General features: G+C 45.7%; 2 protein-coding genes across 5 annotated transcripts in view; one reads left to right on the forward strand and one right to left on the reverse strand.

The window, feature by feature from the left end:
• The window catches only part of CEBPZ (CCAAT enhancer binding protein zeta), a 41190-nt gene extending 30046 nt beyond the window's left edge, over nt 1-11144 (reverse strand). Inside the window, 5 exon segments of the mRNA XM_085576965.1 lie at nt 9137-9679; nt 9682-9744; nt 9747-9941; nt 10377-10545; nt 10902-11144. Of these exon segments, the coding sequence (XP_085433091.1) occupies nt 9137-9679; nt 9682-9744; nt 9747-9941; nt 10377-10545; nt 10902-11033 (1102 nt within the window). The 5' untranslated portion in view covers nt 11034-11144.
• Nucleotides 11145-11149: 5 nt separating this feature from the next.
• On the forward strand, nt 11150-17615 carry NDUFAF7 (NADH:ubiquinone oxidoreductase complex assembly factor 7). 4 transcript variants are annotated; one of them, XM_077782051.2, is made up of 8 exons: nt 11150-11988; nt 12934-13044; nt 14019-14229; nt 14731-14789; nt 15503-15616; nt 16397-16565; nt 16880-17053; nt 17410-17615. In XM_077782051.2, the coding sequence occupies exons 2-6, from the start codon at nt 13027-13029 to the stop codon at nt 16496-16498; spliced, it is 504 nt and encodes a 167-aa protein (XP_077638177.2). In that variant the 5' UTR covers nt 11150-11988; nt 12934-13026; the 3' UTR covers nt 16499-16565; nt 16880-17053; nt 17410-17615. The 4 variants fall into 4 exon arrangements, with proteins under 4 accessions (XP_077638177.2, XP_085433086.1, XP_085433088.1 ...); XM_085576960.1 differs by having other exon boundaries at nt 11150-11791; XM_085576962.1 differs by having other exon boundaries at nt 11150-11791; nt 16425-16565.
• Nucleotides 17616-18008: the final 393 nt, after the last annotated feature.

Genomic DNA, 18008 nt, shown 5'->3' on the forward strand with positions numbered 1-18008 from the left:
AAAACCTCTGAATTTTGCTGGCAAACTCATCCGTCCAAGTTAAAATCAGGGCCTGGCCAAAACCCAAACTTTAAAATGGAGTGATGGTCTTTAACATACTATCATAAACAAAGCTTATACTAACATTACATATATGATACCTAAAACATAACAACTTATTATAACATTTTCATATAAAATAAACACTCAAAGTTCAAACTGATAAATTGATCAAATGACATGAGGATCCATTCTTCTTGAAACTCCTTTGAAGGAAACAGATGTTTTTTCAATTGAAAGAAAACATAAAATTAACATTAACAAAAGGCTGTCAGAATGCTTCAGGCATCTGTCTCTGAGATCTTCTGAAAAACATTCAAGAATGTTAAAAAATAGAAATGATCCCACTCACAAGAGATATAAAAACAAACCAGAGAGTTCACCTAGAAAAATGCATGACATAGTTAAAATCCAAAATGAAACTTCAGAATGACATGTAACCTGGATGAGATTACAAAAACAACAATAAAACATACGAAAATTTGCTATATAAAAAAAACAAAGCACAGAGCTTCACCTGATAACATGATAAAATTTCTTAACAATAACATTTATAAAACACTTAAATAGTTAAACGCAAAAGAAAGAATTTGGAAACAAACACCCTTTGTATCATTACACAAAGAAATCACAAAATAAACAAGTGATCATTAAACAATGAAATCAATCTCAGAAAAACTCAGAATAAATTTCTTCAAGACTCTTATACACTGATAAACTTACAATAAAACAGAAAAGACTAAAATAAAACCAAGAATCCGATAGACTGTGTCTTCCCTTTAACTTAATATTCATTATCATCTCATAAACTCTTTCAGTCAAAACCTTATTATCCTTAAAGAAAAACAACTAAACTTTGTTAATTAAACAAACTTGACCTTTGAAAAACTTAAAATAATTTTTGAATCAAACATTACTTAAACTTAACATATAAAATATTGGTAAAAAATCCCTAAATTATATTAACTTTATGAAACCTATATATATATCAAATTATCAATATATAAATCCATTATCAATTAAACTCTTATAAACTTAACTTTTTCAGGGCCCAAACTAAGATAAACTTAAAGTGATATACTCTAATTAAACAATACTTAACTTAAACTTAAACTATATATAAAATTCAATTCTATTATTAATAGAATGCTAAAATACAACTTAACTTAAACCTTAACATAATAAATTACTAAAGTTTCATGCTATTCAATTTTCTATCTCAATTCTCATTATGATATCTCTTTTTCACATTGTGTTCTATAAACAATATCACACCGGATGGGTGCATCTGCTGATCAATTCTCTCACCTAACTAAGAAATCTGGGGTTAGCGTTTAGAAACATTGGAGAAGTTTGAAGGAGACCCTTATGATTTCAAGTGGCGACTTAATTGTATCTTATTTTTTGGGTGAATGTTGGAATTCCATCTCGTCATTGTTGTGGGACATTTGGTGCAATAGATGTGCTTTGCAAAAAGTTGTTTACTTTGGCTGCTGTGGTTTCTGGGCTGTGCCGTGTATTTGTTGTTAATGTTTGGATATGCACTGCAGTGGAAAAAACCTCGGCATCTGTCACACCGCAGCTCTGCTGTGGAGAGGCAGTGACCGAGGAAATCTTTGCCTTGGCTCTGCCCAGAACCCGGTTGGACAGCCTGAGTGGTGTGGAGGGGAGCAGTTCTGGCACAGTCACACCCCACTTCTGCCTGCATTGGGGTGACTGTGTCTCTCTCTTGCTCTCAGTCCCCGCTCACACCCAGTGTCGGCTGCGCTGGACCCATTCCTGCAATCTGTCCCTCTCAAACACTTTCGCGTTCGCTTTAACTTCTGCAAACGCAGTGTGCATTCTGGATTCACCCGTCTCTGTCTGTGTCGCCATGGGAATGAGAGAAGGAACACCAGCCCCGACTGCACCCCGCCGCGCTGACCCCGGCCACGGTCGTGAGCTCGGGAATGTCCCCTCTCACGCCCGACTGAACCTGGCACCGTTCCAGTCCCGCTCGGGTCGTCCCGCCCGGCCCCGGTGTCTGTCCCCGCTCAGCGTGATTCGGCGCTCTGCTGACATCATCAGCGCGCGACCGCCGCTCCCCGCCGCCGCCGCGCCCCGCGCCGCGTCCCGCGCTCGGGATTCCCCCCCTCCGTGAGGTCGCCGCGCAGTTTGTGGACACTTGGCTGGCTGGCGGCGGCCGCTGCTGACGCCATCTGTCTCCGTGCCGCGCTCGAGATGCGAGAGACCCCGCGCCACGGTTCCATGCACTCCGCTCTCCAATTTGCACTTCTGACAATTGATTTACATTTGCAAACCCCGTACTAATTCCTGATAAACTTTCAGTCTAACATTTCTTCTAACAACTGATCCATGTGTAACTGATTCTTGTTGCAATAACTGTTCTGTTCTGGCCATGTCTGAAACTGACAGGGGTTGCTGTGGGTTTGTGCTGGCTGTTGCCATGGGAACCGCGACGGACCATGCCCTGAGTCATCCTGGCCACTCCCTGTCCCTGCCTGCATCACCCTGGGAGTGTGGACGCTCCTGCTCTGGTCCCGGCTGTGCTTTCCCCTGACTCCGACTCGCACCGCCTTTGATTCAGAGCCACTGCCGTCCCCCCCCCCGGGCTGACGTAATCACCTTCCTGTTCCCATTTCAGCCCCGATGTCTCCCATCTCGCTTTGCCCCTCTCCTGACTCTGTTCCAGCACCCACAGCCCGCACGCGCCGGCCCCGCCCTGCCTACGCCCGTCCCACGCGTTCCAGATGCGAGAAATTCCTTGCACCCGTGGCTCTCGGGTTTTGCTCGACCTTCATGTGCGTGCCCACTGCCTTGAGTTGCCGCAAAGGACGCCTCTCGCTGTCCCTCTGCTATTTCCTCAGCGGGACTGGCTGCCGCGGTCCGGGAGCTGCCCCCGCCTCTTGGGTGGTCGCTCTTGCGGCTTCACGGATTCTTGACACCGAACGCGTCACGGGACACTCGGGATGCCTGGCCGCTGCACCCGCGCCCCTGCCGCCCTGTGTCTGCGCTATTCCCGCTGCACCCCTCTTGCCTGCACCGCAGGCTGTTTTGAACTCCCTGCCCGCGCAGCTGTGAAGGATTTCTCCTCTCTCCTCCTCTTCCCTCTCTGCTCTGCACTCCCTCTGCACCCTCCCCCGCGGAGACACTGCCGCCACTGCCCCTCTCGTCGCGGGTGTGGACTCGAGCAGCGCTTGGTCCCTTCCCCCACCGGGGGCTGCGGCTGTGCTTGGCTTATCTCTCTGTCTGGGGGATTTGCATTGGAGGAGCTCAGGGATTGAGGTTCGAGGGAAACTGAGGTACAGTGGGAACCCGGACACACAGGGCATGATGACAGACCATTCCCTGATTGTCCATGGGAGGCAGTCCTGCTTCCCCTGGATCTGTGGTGAGGAAAACTGCCCCAAGCTGCTGGCTGGGCGATCTTCCCCCTTTGTGCTCCCATAGAAACCCCAGCTGTCCGGCCAGACGTGCCATGCCGTAGAGCTGGCTATAATATTGTCCTTGTTAAAAGCAAAAGTTTTGCGGCAGTCTTATCTCTTTGTCCTTTTGTGGCTCAGTAATAAAGTTACTTATTGATCCTTTGCCAAAAATTCAATCCCAAGAAAAAATATACATCTGTGTGCGAGTGACTACACCGCACCTGTGATAACAAAGCTTTCATTTCATTTGGGCTGTCTCTACCTGATGGGTAGAAGTTTCGCCCTATAGGGCTAAAAAAAAATCTTTGGTGAGTCCTTGGGAAAAGTCCTTCCCCCCCCATGTTCTTAATTTCGACCATTCTCACCAAAAGCTGAGTCAGCATGAAGTCAGTCCAGAGATGGCACTGTCCATGGTCCAGCAGGCCATAGGCGAGGAATCCCAGGCGCGCTTCTGGTTTCTCTCCTCCTGGCTGTCCTCCAGACGAAATGCCTTGGTGAAGGTCAGGTTCTTATCTTGAGCTTTCCACTCCCTCTCTTCTTGAAATTGCGGAGAGTGTGTACTGCTCTTCTTTTTTTTTTTTTTCTTTCTTTTTCTGCGGATGAAGGTTGGAGGTTGTTTGATGTTTCTTTTTCTTCTTTTTGTTGATGCTCACCAAGGGACGCCAATTGTGAGAACCCCGGCCTTGCTTTGGGGTCTCATGTGGTGGTGAAATTCCTCCTCCAACCCGTGCTTCCAAATAAAAACTCCGCAGGCTTTAGCTGTTCGGTGTCAAGGCAGTTTATTGCTAGTTATCTAACAGATTATGTTCTTGGACTGTGGCTATTTGATCAGCTGCCTGGGTAGAGGCACACACACCCTGACATCCTCTCTATCTGCTGTCTTCTTCGTCTTTTCCTCCGCCCAGGGCTGCTGCTATCTTTTATAAGATATATTACGTATAACATGTTTACAATTATTCCCCAATACCTACTACCTACGTTGCCAAGTGTTTTTCTACTCTAAACCAATCTGTGAGTGCCAACATCACCAAGAACATGGAGGTAAGGAAAAAGAAGGAGGAAGAACAGGATCAGCCCACTTTCCTCCATCTTAGAACTTCTGACCCCCATGTACAAAGTGAAAACCCCCCTGTACATGTGTTAAAACCCCCCTGTACAATACTAAAAAAATTTCCCCTCTACTTTGTAACTACTTTTACTATACTATCTAACCTTTTGTGATTGCTTGTTCCACCTCCAAGGTTGGTAATTCATTCCATGGCTCAAACTCAAAATCACAGCTGTTTTTCAGCTGTCTTCCAGGGTCTAAAATGCTTCTGACCAAGGCCTGGAAGCTCTAAAAATGTCTGAGAGACATTTTGAGTTCCCACATCGGATATGCAATAATAGATGGGAAAGATATGGAAGTGATAGAAAAGGGGAAGCTGCCTTCAACTTGGTCAGCCCAGTGCTGCGAGGTCTATGCTCTAAAAAGAGGATTGGATTTATTGGAGGAGGATTATGGCACTATTTATACTGATTCACAATATGCATTTGGGATATTCCACACGTTTGGAAAAATATGGGAAGAAAGAGGGTATTTAAATTCAAAAGGTAAAGGCCTAGTGCATACTGAGCTGGTGAAATTAGTGCTGAAATCTTTGCAGAAACCATTTGAGATAGCAGTGATACATGTAAGAGGACATCAAAGGGGGAATACCCTGGAAATAAAAGGAAACAGACTAGCAGACCAGGCAGCCAAGGAAGCAGCTTTGGAACAAGGGGAACCAATTAGGATCCTAAGGTTGGAGAGAGGGACAGAACAAAGAGGGGATGAAGCTGAGCCAATATTCAGTGAAAAGGAAAGAAAGGCTATAGAGGAACTAAAGCTACATCAGGGGAAGCAAGGGGAGTGGCTAACTCCAGATGGGAGGAGATTTTTAAACCAAGAATTAGCCCGAAAGATACTAACTGAGATACACAAACTGACACACTGGAGAACACAGGGGTTATGCGACCACCTCCTCAGGGAAAACCTTTGTATAGGAATATATGATCTGGCCAAAGCAATAACTAAAGGATGTATAATTTGCCAAAAGATAAATCAGAAGGTAATGAGAAAAGTAGAACCTGGAGGAAGAGAATTGGCTCTCAGACCTTTCCAAAATATCCAAGTAGACTTCACTGAAATGCCTCCAGTACAAGGGTACAAACATCTATTAGTAATGATAGATCACCTCACCCATTGGGTGGAAGCTTTTCCCACAAAGAAGGAAACCGCAGAAGTGGTCGCAAAACTGATCCTGGAGGAAATCCTTCCCAGATATGGTTTGGTAAATACTATTGATTCTGATAGTGGACCTCACTTTGCTGCTCAGGCATTACAGCAGGTAATCAAGGCATTAGGGATAAAATGGAGATTACATACTCCATGGCACCCCCAGAGTTCAGGCCGAATCGAGCGAATGAATAAGACCCTGAAAAATGTATTAACCAAATTAATAGCAGAGACCAAACTGAATTGGCTCAAGTGTCTACCCCTGGCTCTACTGCGAATTCAAACAAGGCCTAGAGCAGACATAGGAGTGTCCCCTTACGAAATGATGTTCGGACTCCCCTTTCTGCTATCCCCATACAGTGTTGGCAACTATGATGATGGAGAAGAGGCTACCCACAAATATCTAAGAGCTATTGGGAGGAGTTTAGAGGGTCTCAGGAAAAAGGGATATATACCCCAAACTTCCCCCCATGACACCAATGTGCACTGTATTCAGCCTGGGGATTGGGTACTAATTAAGTCTTGGAATAACACTCCCTTAACCCCAAAATTTGAAGGTCCCTTTCAGGTATTGCTGACCACCCACACTGCAGTACGAACCCAGGAGAAGGGTTGGACCCATATTACCAGAATCAAAGGGCCAGTGTCATCTCCAAGCCAGACATCTGACTCCTCTGCATCCTCTGAGAAACCAACAGACAAGACATCTCACACTAATCCGGGAGAGTGGAGGGTAGTCCGGGACCCAGAAAACCTGAAAATCACACTCAAAAAGAAAACAGGAAACAAGGACTGTGCCAAATGAAATATTATTAGCATTGCTGTTAAGAACTGTTACAAGTCAGAGTTGTTTTAATGTTTTAATGTTTTAAGTGTTAAGAGGTTTGAACCCCCTCCATAGGGAATAATTTCTCCTACTGAGTACTTTCTAAAGAGGTGATAAGAAAAATTAACTAATAAGGAGTGAGGCAGCCAATAGTAAAAGACTCTTAGGGAAACCTCAGACCCAAGAGGCAAGACCGGGGGGTGTCAACAAAGGGAAGAGGGCCCCTACCGGACTCTTGGGGAAGTTAATGTTGCTGCTAATACTGGAGGGCTCTCTCAGTAGAGAAAGAAACCCTTGCACAAAGTGTTACCACCCCATTTATGATGGGGATGACTTGAGGTCCCTATTCAGAGTCCATACCAATATAAATCCAGGCTGCTTTAACCACTCCCAATTAATCACTTGTCAGGAAGACGGAAAAACATTGGACCACAAAGAACACTGCCTCTTATAGGCAACGCCTGCTTGGGGAGTGCCCAGTAGGAGAGGAATGGTTCTGTTTCGAGCATGAGGGACTAAAAGATCTGGTAAAAGAGAAACAAGTAATTAATGAAAATGGTAATTCTGACAATTTTGTGGGAAAGAACTTATTTATCGACCTGGTGGAAAAGATAAGTAGGGAATTGAATTTAACTAACTGTTGGGTCTGTGGGAGTACCCAGATGACAGAGATCTGGCCGTGGGAAGGGAGTAGCTTGAGCCCATTGGATGTTCTGCAATGGAGACAAATAAGACCACCAAATGAAGCGCTGGCATCCAGGGGAAAAGAAAAATGGGAGCAGAAATCTAAGGTATTGGGGAAAGAGTGCATACTGAGAATGGGAAGAAGGTACAAGACCCAAGTAGGAAAGATGGCATGCAAAAGGTATCTAATAATGAAAAACTAAGAGACAAGATGGGTCCCAAAGGAACCCCTTACATACTGGGCCATGGGAAAAACAGGAAAATGATGTATTTATCATGAGGGGTATAAACTTCATAAGTGCACTGAGAAAGGGGCCAACCCCTTTTGGGGAATTAGAGAACTATCCAAGTTCTGGGAGGTTCCAACAGAGACAATAGATGGGTTTTGGCAAGCCCCAGAATATTTATTTTGGATTTGTGGGGATGCGGCCTATACCAGGCTCCCAGGGGATTGGGCAGGGAGCTGCACTGTAGGGGTAATCAAGCCGGCCTTTTTCCTTCTCCCTAAGAAATCAGGAGCACACCTAGGAGTCCCAGTCTATGATGACTTAAGAAAAGACCAACGAAAGAAAAGAGATACAATTGACATGGGAGGCACACAAACCTGGAAAAGCAAGGTATGGACCCCAGAAGAAATTATCCAAACATATGGGCCAGCAACATGGGCTCAAGATGGGTCCTGGGGATATCGCACCCCAATTTATATGTTAAACAGGATAATTCGACTCCAAGCAGTACTCGAGACTGTATCTAATCAGACAGCATTGGCATTTGACCATGTAAGTGACCAACTATCGCAAACAAGAGCAGTGATTTACCAGATCAGATTGGCAGTAGACTATTTACTTGCAGATGAAGGAAGAATATGTGGAAAATTTAACTCCTCAGAGTGCTGCTGGGAGATCGACGACAGAAGTGCAGTAATCAAAAAACATTTCCAAGGAAATTCGCAAATTGGCATACGTTGGAAATCAAAATTGGACACCCTTAATAAATAGTGACTGGTGGGACGAGTTCTGGTCCCTAAAAGGGACATGGTGGAAAAAGGCCGCCTTTATTACTGTTTTCTCCATAGCAGGGTTATTGTTTCTACCTTGCCTCTTCCCTTGTTTAGTTCGGGCGCTAACTTCCACAGTCAGGGGTACTATCCAGTTGTCTGAGGGATCTAACCGAGATCCAACAAAAATCATGTTAATGAAAAATAAAGAACAAAATCATGAGAATGCCAGGGAGATCTATAATAAATTGAAAGTCTATTTCCAGGAGCTCAAGACAGCTAATTGATGCAGGCAAAAGCCCGATCAAACAAATAGAGGGGGGAGTTGTTATGAATAAATTCAGTTTTATATTAAAAATGTTAATTAAAATGCTGTAAACTGTTCAAACCCCGTTAAAATCCCCTTATGTGCACCCTTGTTATGTTTCCCCCTTGCCCCGCTTGTCCTTCACTTTGTGACCGCCAGGATTTTACCGCCGCTGCTCCCCAAAATGGCGGCCGTGCCGACTCCAGCAAATATGCAAATCGCGAACCGAGCGCAAAATCCCGAAAAGAGCCCCAAGGACAACAAGCCACGCCAAATTCAGGGCCACGGACCGGATCGGACAATCGGCAAGAGGTCCTTGGACAGCGCCGGACCCGCGGAGTAGCCACCGACATGCCGCACTAATATAAACAGCGCGACTGCGGAATCAGGACCCCGGGCAACGAGCCACAAATTGCCTTCCTGTGCCCAGGACGGAAGCCCCGGCTCTGCTGCCTAGTGGACCCGATCTCCTCCTCCTCCGCGTTGCCACGTGGGAGCAGCGGTGGTGCGCGCGACGCCTCGGGCCCCCACCCCAGAGCTGGTCACCTAATAAAGGCCTTAAAGAGGAGCAGGTCTCCTGGCCCATTTATTTCAGCCAGCGCTCGGGATTTGGTGGCTGTCAGACAATCGTGGCTCAGTGCTTCCAAGGCCTGCACGAACTCTGCTATCTGCAGCTTCAGGTGATGCTCAAAGTACCAAAGTATCAGCCTCCTGTCTCTTGAATCCTTGTTGCCACTCGACATCTGCACTATGTTGTTCAGCGGTCTCTGCGAGAAAGACCACAATTTTCGATTGTCTGGTAAGATATCTGTAATGAGAAGCTTCTTGAAAGTATCTAAAGCCATAAGGCTCTGCTGCCTGCTGCCCTTTTTCTGTATGAGGCTTATTAAGTTCTCAACAAATTGGAGACTGTGGACAGCACTGTCCTGGATGAGAAGGGTCATCACTGCCATCCTGTCAGCCAAGGTACCTGAGGACACAACAGTTTTAATCCACGCCAAAGAGACCCCCTTCTGATAGTCTGTCTTATTCTTAAACAGGTCTGTCTCATGTTCATACAGCTTTTGGGCCAGGGCCTTATACTTGGACAAAAGTGTCTGATTCTGTGGCTCTGGAGAGAATTTGTTGGTGTATTCCAGATCATTCCTGGTTTGATCAGGATTGCTTGCCTAGCATGAAATTCAAAATCTTCTTCCAGCCTTTCTTTCTTGCAGAAGGCTGTTGGCCCTGATCACCACCAGCCTGCTTCTTTTTGCCAGTCATGGTGTCTTTCACACTGATTGCCTTTTCCTTTCCTTTTTTTCCTTTTTTCCCCTCTAGTGAAGAACAATTTGTTTCTTTCTTGTTTTTCTCTTTCTTTGGAGGCTTCTCTTTCTCTCTGCTGCCACCATAATCCTTGTGAGAAACTGCATTGACTTGTTTGTTCATCAAAAGTATGAAATTAGGATAAAAGGGGGGAAAGTCGGGACATGGAATTTGCAGGCTTGACTGGTAACCACAAACAAAGATTGTGAAAGATTTTGCAGGACTGGCTGGAACTGATAACCGCAGTGGAAACCCATTGTTGCTGAAAACTGATAAACCGAAGTGGAAGAAGACACACCACCCCACTTGTGAAATCCATTGTTTTTGGGACTGATAACCACGGTGGAACGAGACTCACCACCCCCACTCATGCAAGATAAAAAGGGACTGAAGAGAAGGAAAGGTTGTCAGCTTTTGGCGGAGCCAGGCTCCCAGCTGAACCCAGCGCTGTTTTGCTTGCTATCGCTTGCTGTAATTAATAAAATTATTAATTGATCTTAAAAGGCTGAATCAAATTATTCGCCTCAACTTATAACAATCCTCATCCTCCTCCACCACCAGGCAACTCTTTGCATACTTTTTGAGCTCCAGGGAGCTGATGAACGCCTCCAGCTCCCTTTCCTTCAGGTCATCGATCGTGTCCTTCTTGACCCCGTCCACCATCTTGCTCTCCTTGTCCACGGCACACAGCATGAGGTAATCTTGCTGAGAAGACAGGGCAGAGCTGTCACAGGCAGATATGGTGCAAGGTTTGGCAAGACTCCCAAGGCTTCCCCACACAATCCTTAAATTATTTGGGTTGGAAGGGATCCTAAAAACTATCTAGTTCCAACCCCCCTGCCACGGGCAGGCACGTTCCTCTGGACCAGGTTGCTCAGAGTCCCATGCAGCCTGGCCTTGGGCACCTCCAGGGATGGGGCATCCACAAGTTCTCTGGACAACCTGTCCCAGTGCCTCAGCAGCCCCTGAGCAAAGAACTTGTTCCCAGCATCTGCGTGGGACCCCGCACGGGCCCGTCCCGGGCTGGGGGTCCCGGCCGCCACGTGCTCCCGCGCCCTCACCTTGGTGCCGGCGGGGCGCAGCACCTCGTCCAGCGTGAACCCTCCCGCATCTCCGCCTTCTGCTTCTTCATCACCGTCGTCGTCGCCCTCCTCCTCGCCGCTGTCGCCGCCCGCCTTCCTCCGCTCCCGCATCCCAGAACGCGGCCGCCATCGCCGCCCGCAGGAAGCGCTGCCGCGCACACGCGTGACGCGCTCCGGCCCGGGCTGCGGCCGCACGCCGGCGCCCGGGCGGAGAGGAGGAGGAGAAGGAGGAAGACGAGGAAGAAGACCGAGAAGGAGGAGCGGGAGGAGCGGGAGCCGCAGCAGGAGCCGCTGCCATGGCGCTGCCGCTGGCGCGCCGCTTGCTGCTGGCGGGCCGCCCGCGGCTCTCCCGCCCCGCCGCTCCCCGCGGGGAGCGCCGCCTCTCCCCGCTGCCGTTCCCGCTCGGCGGGGCCGCCCCGCCCAGCGCCCCTCTCCTCCTCTCTCCCCGCTGCCCTCCCCGCTCGGCGGGGCCGTCCCGCCCAGCGCCCCTCTCCTCCTCTCTCCCCGCTGCCCTCCCCGCTCGGCGGGGCCGGGCCGGGCCGCGGGGGCTGCGCTGCGGGCCCCGCTCACCGCGGCCCCTGTGCCGCTTCCCCCTCGCAGCGTTACTACACACGCCGCGGCGGCGGCGGCGAGAGCGGGGACTTCATCACCTCGCCTGAAATAAGCCAGGTGTTCGGAGAGGCAACGCAGTTCTTCGCGTTAAGTTACTTCAACCACGCGGGCCTGGCTGGAATCCTGGCGGAGAACAAGCCATCCATGAGCCAGCAGTGTGTCCTTGTGGCCAAGAAGGCCAATGGAATCCTGGGTGCATTAGGAAGGGCACTGCCAGCAGCTCAAGGGAGGTGATCCTGCCCCTCTGCCCAGCCCTGGTGAGGCACATCTGGAGTGCTGAGTCCAGTCCTGGGCTCCTCAGGACAAGAGAGACATGGAGCCCCTGGAGTGGCTCCAGTGGAGGGTAACAAAGATGATTGAGGCACTGGAGCATCTCTCTGATGAGGAAAGGCTGAGGGAGCTGGGCCTGTTCAGCCTCGGGAAGAGGCACTGAGAGGGGAACTCATGGGTGTCTGTGAGTATCTGAAGGGAGGTGCCAGGAGGATGGAGCCGGGCTCTGCTCCGTGTCCATACTGTCAATGGGCAGAAACTCATGCACAGGAAGTTCCACCTGAACATGAGGAAGAACTTTACTGTGTACTGGCACTCAGATTGCCCAGGGAGGTTGTGGAGTTTCCCTCACTGGAGACATTCAGGAACCATCTGCACAAAATCCTGTGCTGTGTGCTCTAGGATGACCCTACTTGAACAGGGAGGGTAGTCCAGATAGCCCAATGTGGTCCTTCCAATTTCCATCCCAGCTGATTTCCAAGCCAGTTTTCCAAGCCACTTTATCAATGTCAAAATACTGGAGTAGCTATGATACGGTTCAAGCTATTTCCCAAGAGAAAAATTGGTTTTGAGGGAGGAAAGGGGGTTTTGTTTTTCTGAAAGTCCTTTGTATGAAACACCATCTGTGCCTAGTAACACTTTTATACAGAACTTGCTTATAAATAAAAAGAGTTTGGTGATTTTCCAGTGTGAAAACTTAACCCTCAGAAATAATCTCCAGAGTTTAGTCTGGCTCGCTCTGGTTTGTGTATCATTTCCAGAAGTGAAGATTGGCGAAATCCTGTTCTCAGTGGTGCTTTGGTAAATGCATTGTCAGGAAAAACAGTTGTCCAAAGGCACCTGGACAGTGACCTGCATTTGAGCCTTAGGTGAAAGTTCTTGCTCCAGCCAGAACAGACTCTCCACATTTATTGATGGAGAGTTGCTTCTGCTGGGCTGACAGCAATCAATGACCAATTTTAATACTTAAAGACAGTAATGTGATGTTATGTATCATAATTCTTAGCTTCAAAATATCAAGACAGAATTTTGCCATGTTATCTCAGTTACTATCAGACAAAGGCAGGTGTGATTTTCTGCAAGTTCTGAATTTCTTACTGTAACGCCGTGTGTTGTTTCTCACTGACAGTTAATAGGAATATCGTACATTAGTGAATGGATGGCCATGGGCAAACCAACCACCTTCTAGCTGGTGGAGCTGGGCCCAGGGAGGGGCACCCTCATGGAGGATATATTGCGGGTAGGTGAAAATCATTTGTGTTCTTTGTTTCTGGCTGTATTCCATAGCTGCAGCAAAATCTGAAGGGAAGATGTTTCACTGCCTTGCCTAGTAGCCAGATCACTTCAGTCAGTTTGGCAGCTCAGACTCTGATTAGAATGGATGAGTTTCTGGGACCAGGGCTCTCAGGTGGAAGCAGACCGGGGCCAGCATGTGCACACTCCATGGACATGGCTGTGACCTTCCGAACATCACTGGAGAGAAGGGGAGGGCAGGAATATTTCATTGTAAATTATTTCTGTGCAGGGAAACATTATCCAAACTGAAAACCATCTAGGAAGGTGTTGCTATGTGTAATTGAGATGGAGGCCTTAGTGCAAGGAACAGAACAGGGGAGTGCAATAACACAGAATGAAATTGTGTTAATTCCTTTGGGCATTTCAGGGCCTTATTTCTTTTGAGTTAATGCTTTGTGTTCAGTCATGCCTACATGGCTGTCTTTATTAAAATGCTGGTGATTCGTAAACAGATTGCTAATGGGACTTAGCACCACATAATAACTTTTGTTCTATTTACATATGTTAATAAAAATAATGAAAAATTATGAAATGTGGGATATGAAACATTTGTTAAAGGTGGCAGGAAAACAGATATTTTTCACCTAATGCTAGACCTTCTGCAGGTCTTGGAGGAGCTGCTACTACTCTTCCAAATTAGCATTTCATATTTTTGTCCTTACAACCCTGTAATGTATAGCCAACTTTTTTGAAGTGTAGCAGCTTTTATTAAGATTTGTGAAGAAACTCACGCTTCCTACTGAGGGAGCAAAATGCAGTCTTTCTCACTGAGATTGTTTTGTTAGTGAAAGCTAATTAAAATCTTCTATCTTGAATAGTTAATAGTGAACAGTAAATAGTGAGAAGATAGGTTAATACTTGAACCATTAAGGGACACAGCACAAGACTGCACCTAATAGAATTCATCTGTCTTTATAGGTCTTCAAGCAGCTCGCCTCTGTTCTTAGTACATGTGATGTCTCTGTTCATCTGGTAGAAGTGAGCCCCAAACTCAGCGAGATCCAAGCAGTGATTCTGACAGGAGGGAAGGTGCAGCCAAGCCCTGAGGATGAGTCTGCTTACATGAAAGGCATTAGCAAGACTGGAATTCCCATTTTTTGGTACAGAGACATTCAAGATGTGCCACCAGGTAAGGAGCTTGAATGCCTTGTTAAAAGGATGGTGCCCTTCCTTCACTGATAACTTTAGATAGCAGAGGGTATCTCTGCTAGCCTTCACACTGAACAGAAAAGTAGTTTTATACATATTTGTTCTTACTTGTATGACTCTGAGGCAGGAGGATCTTGGTTCATTTTTATCACTGCTACCTATTCTTTCAATCTTCATTTGGGGATACTTACCCATTTTCCTATATTCTGACTTTTTCTTTCCATGGGGAAAAAAAAACCTCAAAACTTTACTGGCTTTGCCTGAATCTCCTTTCACAAGAGAGTGATCTAAAATTCATGGATTGGTAACTACAACTAGCTGTAGAAATGGTATCTTTCATGTGTGTAAGCTGGAAGTAATTACAATTTCTTCACAACCACATTAATTAGCTTAATTCATTAAAAATCATAAAAATATTTTAAACTGAGAGCTGTTCTAGAAGTGTTAATAATTTAATGCATTTTTTTTTACCTTCCCACAGGTCACAGCTTTTATCTAGCACATGAGTTCTTTGATGCCCTGCCAATACATAAGTTTCAGGTATAGAAAGATTATTACTTTTAATTGTGACCATCTGCTTTAACACTTTTTCTCTTTGAGGAAGAACAGAATTGAGGTGCCAACTAGTCACATGCACTATCTCTGGTGATGAAATAATTCTAACTAAATTGGACAAATAAGGCTTAATTCAGCTGAAAATTGTAAAATTAGTAATTATTTTTAATGGAAAAACTCGAAGAAAGATAAGGATTTCTTTCTGCTCAGATAACTCTCAAGGTTTTGGTTTTTTTATTTCTTATGCTACATTAACACAGATTTTAATTTCCACATGATTTTCTGTAATAATACTAAGAAAAGACTGAGGGGCTTTCACTTGAATAATAATGAGAGCAGTCAAATAGAGGCTAGTTACAATTCAGAAGTAGCTAATTTATGAAAATCACCAGTAGAATGAAATATTTTATTCTGGTAAGTTAAATGTTGCAACTGTCAACAGAAGAGGCGGCATTTTCTTCAGAGCATCATTGATTCCTTTCAAGTATAATTAAACTCGTATTTGTTGGCTCTGCAGATGATTCTTCACCACAAACTTTTTCTAAGGCAGTTAATGGAATTAAATGAGTAATAGTTGTTAACAATGTATTGTTCCTAAGACCTTTATGAAAAGTCTTGACATATTAGTTCAGTCAAATTAACAAGATACTGTGGTACCTGTTGGAGTGTAACATGAGTACTTTGGGCTTGTTGAACAGCGAACAGAAAAAGGCTGGTGTGAGGTGTTGGTTGATATTGACCCAGAAGTTCCTGACCAGCTGCTGTTTGTCCTGTCACCATCCAGGACCCCTGTGACACAAAACTTTATTCAGGTGAGGTTATGCCTACCAGAGCTCATCCTTACACCTTTATTGACTCTTTCAAGTACATTTAGTGCTTCTCAGTTACTCTGACAGCAAGAAGAGGGCTCTCAGTCTATAAATGAATAGAGCTTAAAATTTCCACAAGCGTTTAGCTTTGTATGCTGTGAAACTGCAGCACAAAAGTTACCACGTGTATCAAACTTTGCAAAATAGGAGCTTGCACACACAACATGTCTCAGAGAGCAAACCAAGGCACCAAATGATGGACAGAGTTTTCCACTGTGTGTGTGGCATCACCATCTCAAGAGTGGCCCTGCCACAGCCAGGCTCTCAGCGTGCTGAAGGGTACTCAGGGCAGCTGCCTGCTCAGTGCCAGGCTGACCTTTAGTGGAGAGTGGCTGTGTTTTTTTCCTGAAGTGCACTGGATACTCAAAGCTACAAAATTAAGTAGTGGAGATTAAACGGAGCTATGAAGTCTCACACAGGAAGGACTCTCGGAAGGGTGTGCACAGCCGAAGCACTATTTTCCTTAAGTACTACAGCAAGGAAATTGCACCTGATAGAGATATTCTTGGTAGAAAAATTGGCATTTGACTACTGGTTATTGAAGAGAGCACTGAAATCCAGCACTCAGAAAATACTAATGGAGAATGAGTGATAGCAAAAACTAGCTCAAGCCAGTGTAGGTAGCCTAGGATGCACCTCCTGTACCTGCATGTCCCAGGAAAGCAACAGCCCCAAGACACCAAGTGTGAGGGATACTTGCCTTGTGCTTGTCTGCTAATACAGGTGTTCTGGTCTTTGAACTCTGCACTAGCCAGAAGAAATGAGACCATGTGGAAGTGTGTCCTGAGGCTGGTGTCATTGTGGAGAGGCTGGCCTCTCAGATAGAGAAGGATGGTGGAGCTGCTCTGGTCGCAGATTACGGCCACGACGGAACAAAACTGACACTTTCTGGGTAAGGCATTTATTTGCCCTGTAGCAATAAATCAAAAGACTCTGTTGTCTTTGATTGTTAGATTCTTGTAAGTTAAAGTTCATAGGTGGGCAAAATAGTAAAAACTGCATAAAACTGAGTAATTCCTGTTTAATCAGTACCCAGAAGGGTTTCTGTCAGTTGGAAAAGGAAATCTGAGCTCTTCCTACATTTATCTCCAACTTTCCACGTATAATTTGCTATTGTCGCCACTCTAAGGCACAGCTTAATTTTTGCCAGCCCTGGCTATGATGGTTGGGCTACAGCTGAGTGTAATCTTCCAATTTCATTTGCAGGGTTTTCGGAATCACAAACTTCACAATGTGCTGAGTGCTCCAGGTACAGCAGACCTGACAGCAGATATTGATTTCAGCTACCTTCGAAAGATGGCACAGGGAAAACCAGCTACATTAGGCCCTATAAAACAGAGGGAGTTTTTAAAGAACATGGGCATTGACCTCCGACTGCAGGTACGAGTGTTCACATCTGCAGAACTCTCCCAATCCACAGGCAATACTCTTAAGCAGTACGAGAGCTTTAGTCTTTGATTTTAAAATGTTGTTCAAAATAACATGTAGGTATGAGATCAGAAAGTTGCTTCTGCTAGATGTAAGTTACTCCAGATCCCTGAAAGTAAACTGACTATATTTAGGAGCATTTAATGCAAAACTTTCATCAGTGTGTGGGCTATGGACCACCACCAGTGATCTCACCAGTTTTACCAACCATCGCAGCACCATTAAGTGGAAAGGATGCAAGAAGGGATTGCAGGTATGCAGGAATTTATAGGAATACAGGAAGGACTCTAACATGCATTTTTTTCCAGGTGCTCTTGCAGTGAGCAGTTACTTCACAGCTATGCTATGTTGATGAATCCCTAGAAGATGGGAAACTGTTTTAATTTTTTTGTCCTGCTGCCTCACCACAGACTTGTACATCCTGACAAGAAAGATAAGCCAGAATCAAAGTCTCCCCTACCACCTGTTGCTGGATTTAATGAACTGTTACTAAAGAAATTATACTATGGCAAAATGTGTGATGGCTGTTTCAGAATGAGTCTGGTACAGCACACCAAACCTCTGGACTGATCCGTTCAAAGCAGTATGAGTGGAAATAAAACATTGCACATACAGAAACCAGCACACACAGAGCAAAGAATGAACAATGTTTTGGGAGTCTTTTGAGAGAACAGATTGAAATATTTACTAATGCAATCCAAACTTGTCAGTAACATGCACTATGGAGACTTTAAATGTATACAAGATTTGGTACTTGAATAAAATCAAGATGCCTTGACATCTCTGAAGATATTTTTATAAAGAGAATAGTGACAGGATGCACATAAAAGGAGTTCCTGCTGGCTGAATTTCCACAGCAGGACATATTTAATAAATCCACAAACAAGAAAGTATAGGACCATTTACT

Source organism: Lonchura striata, chromosome 3 (assembly GCF_050655825.1).
Source record: "Lonchura striata isolate lonStrDom1 chromosome 3, ASM5065582v1, whole genome shotgun sequence".
NCBI lineage: Eukaryota > Metazoa > Chordata > Aves > Passeriformes > Estrildidae > Lonchura > Lonchura striata.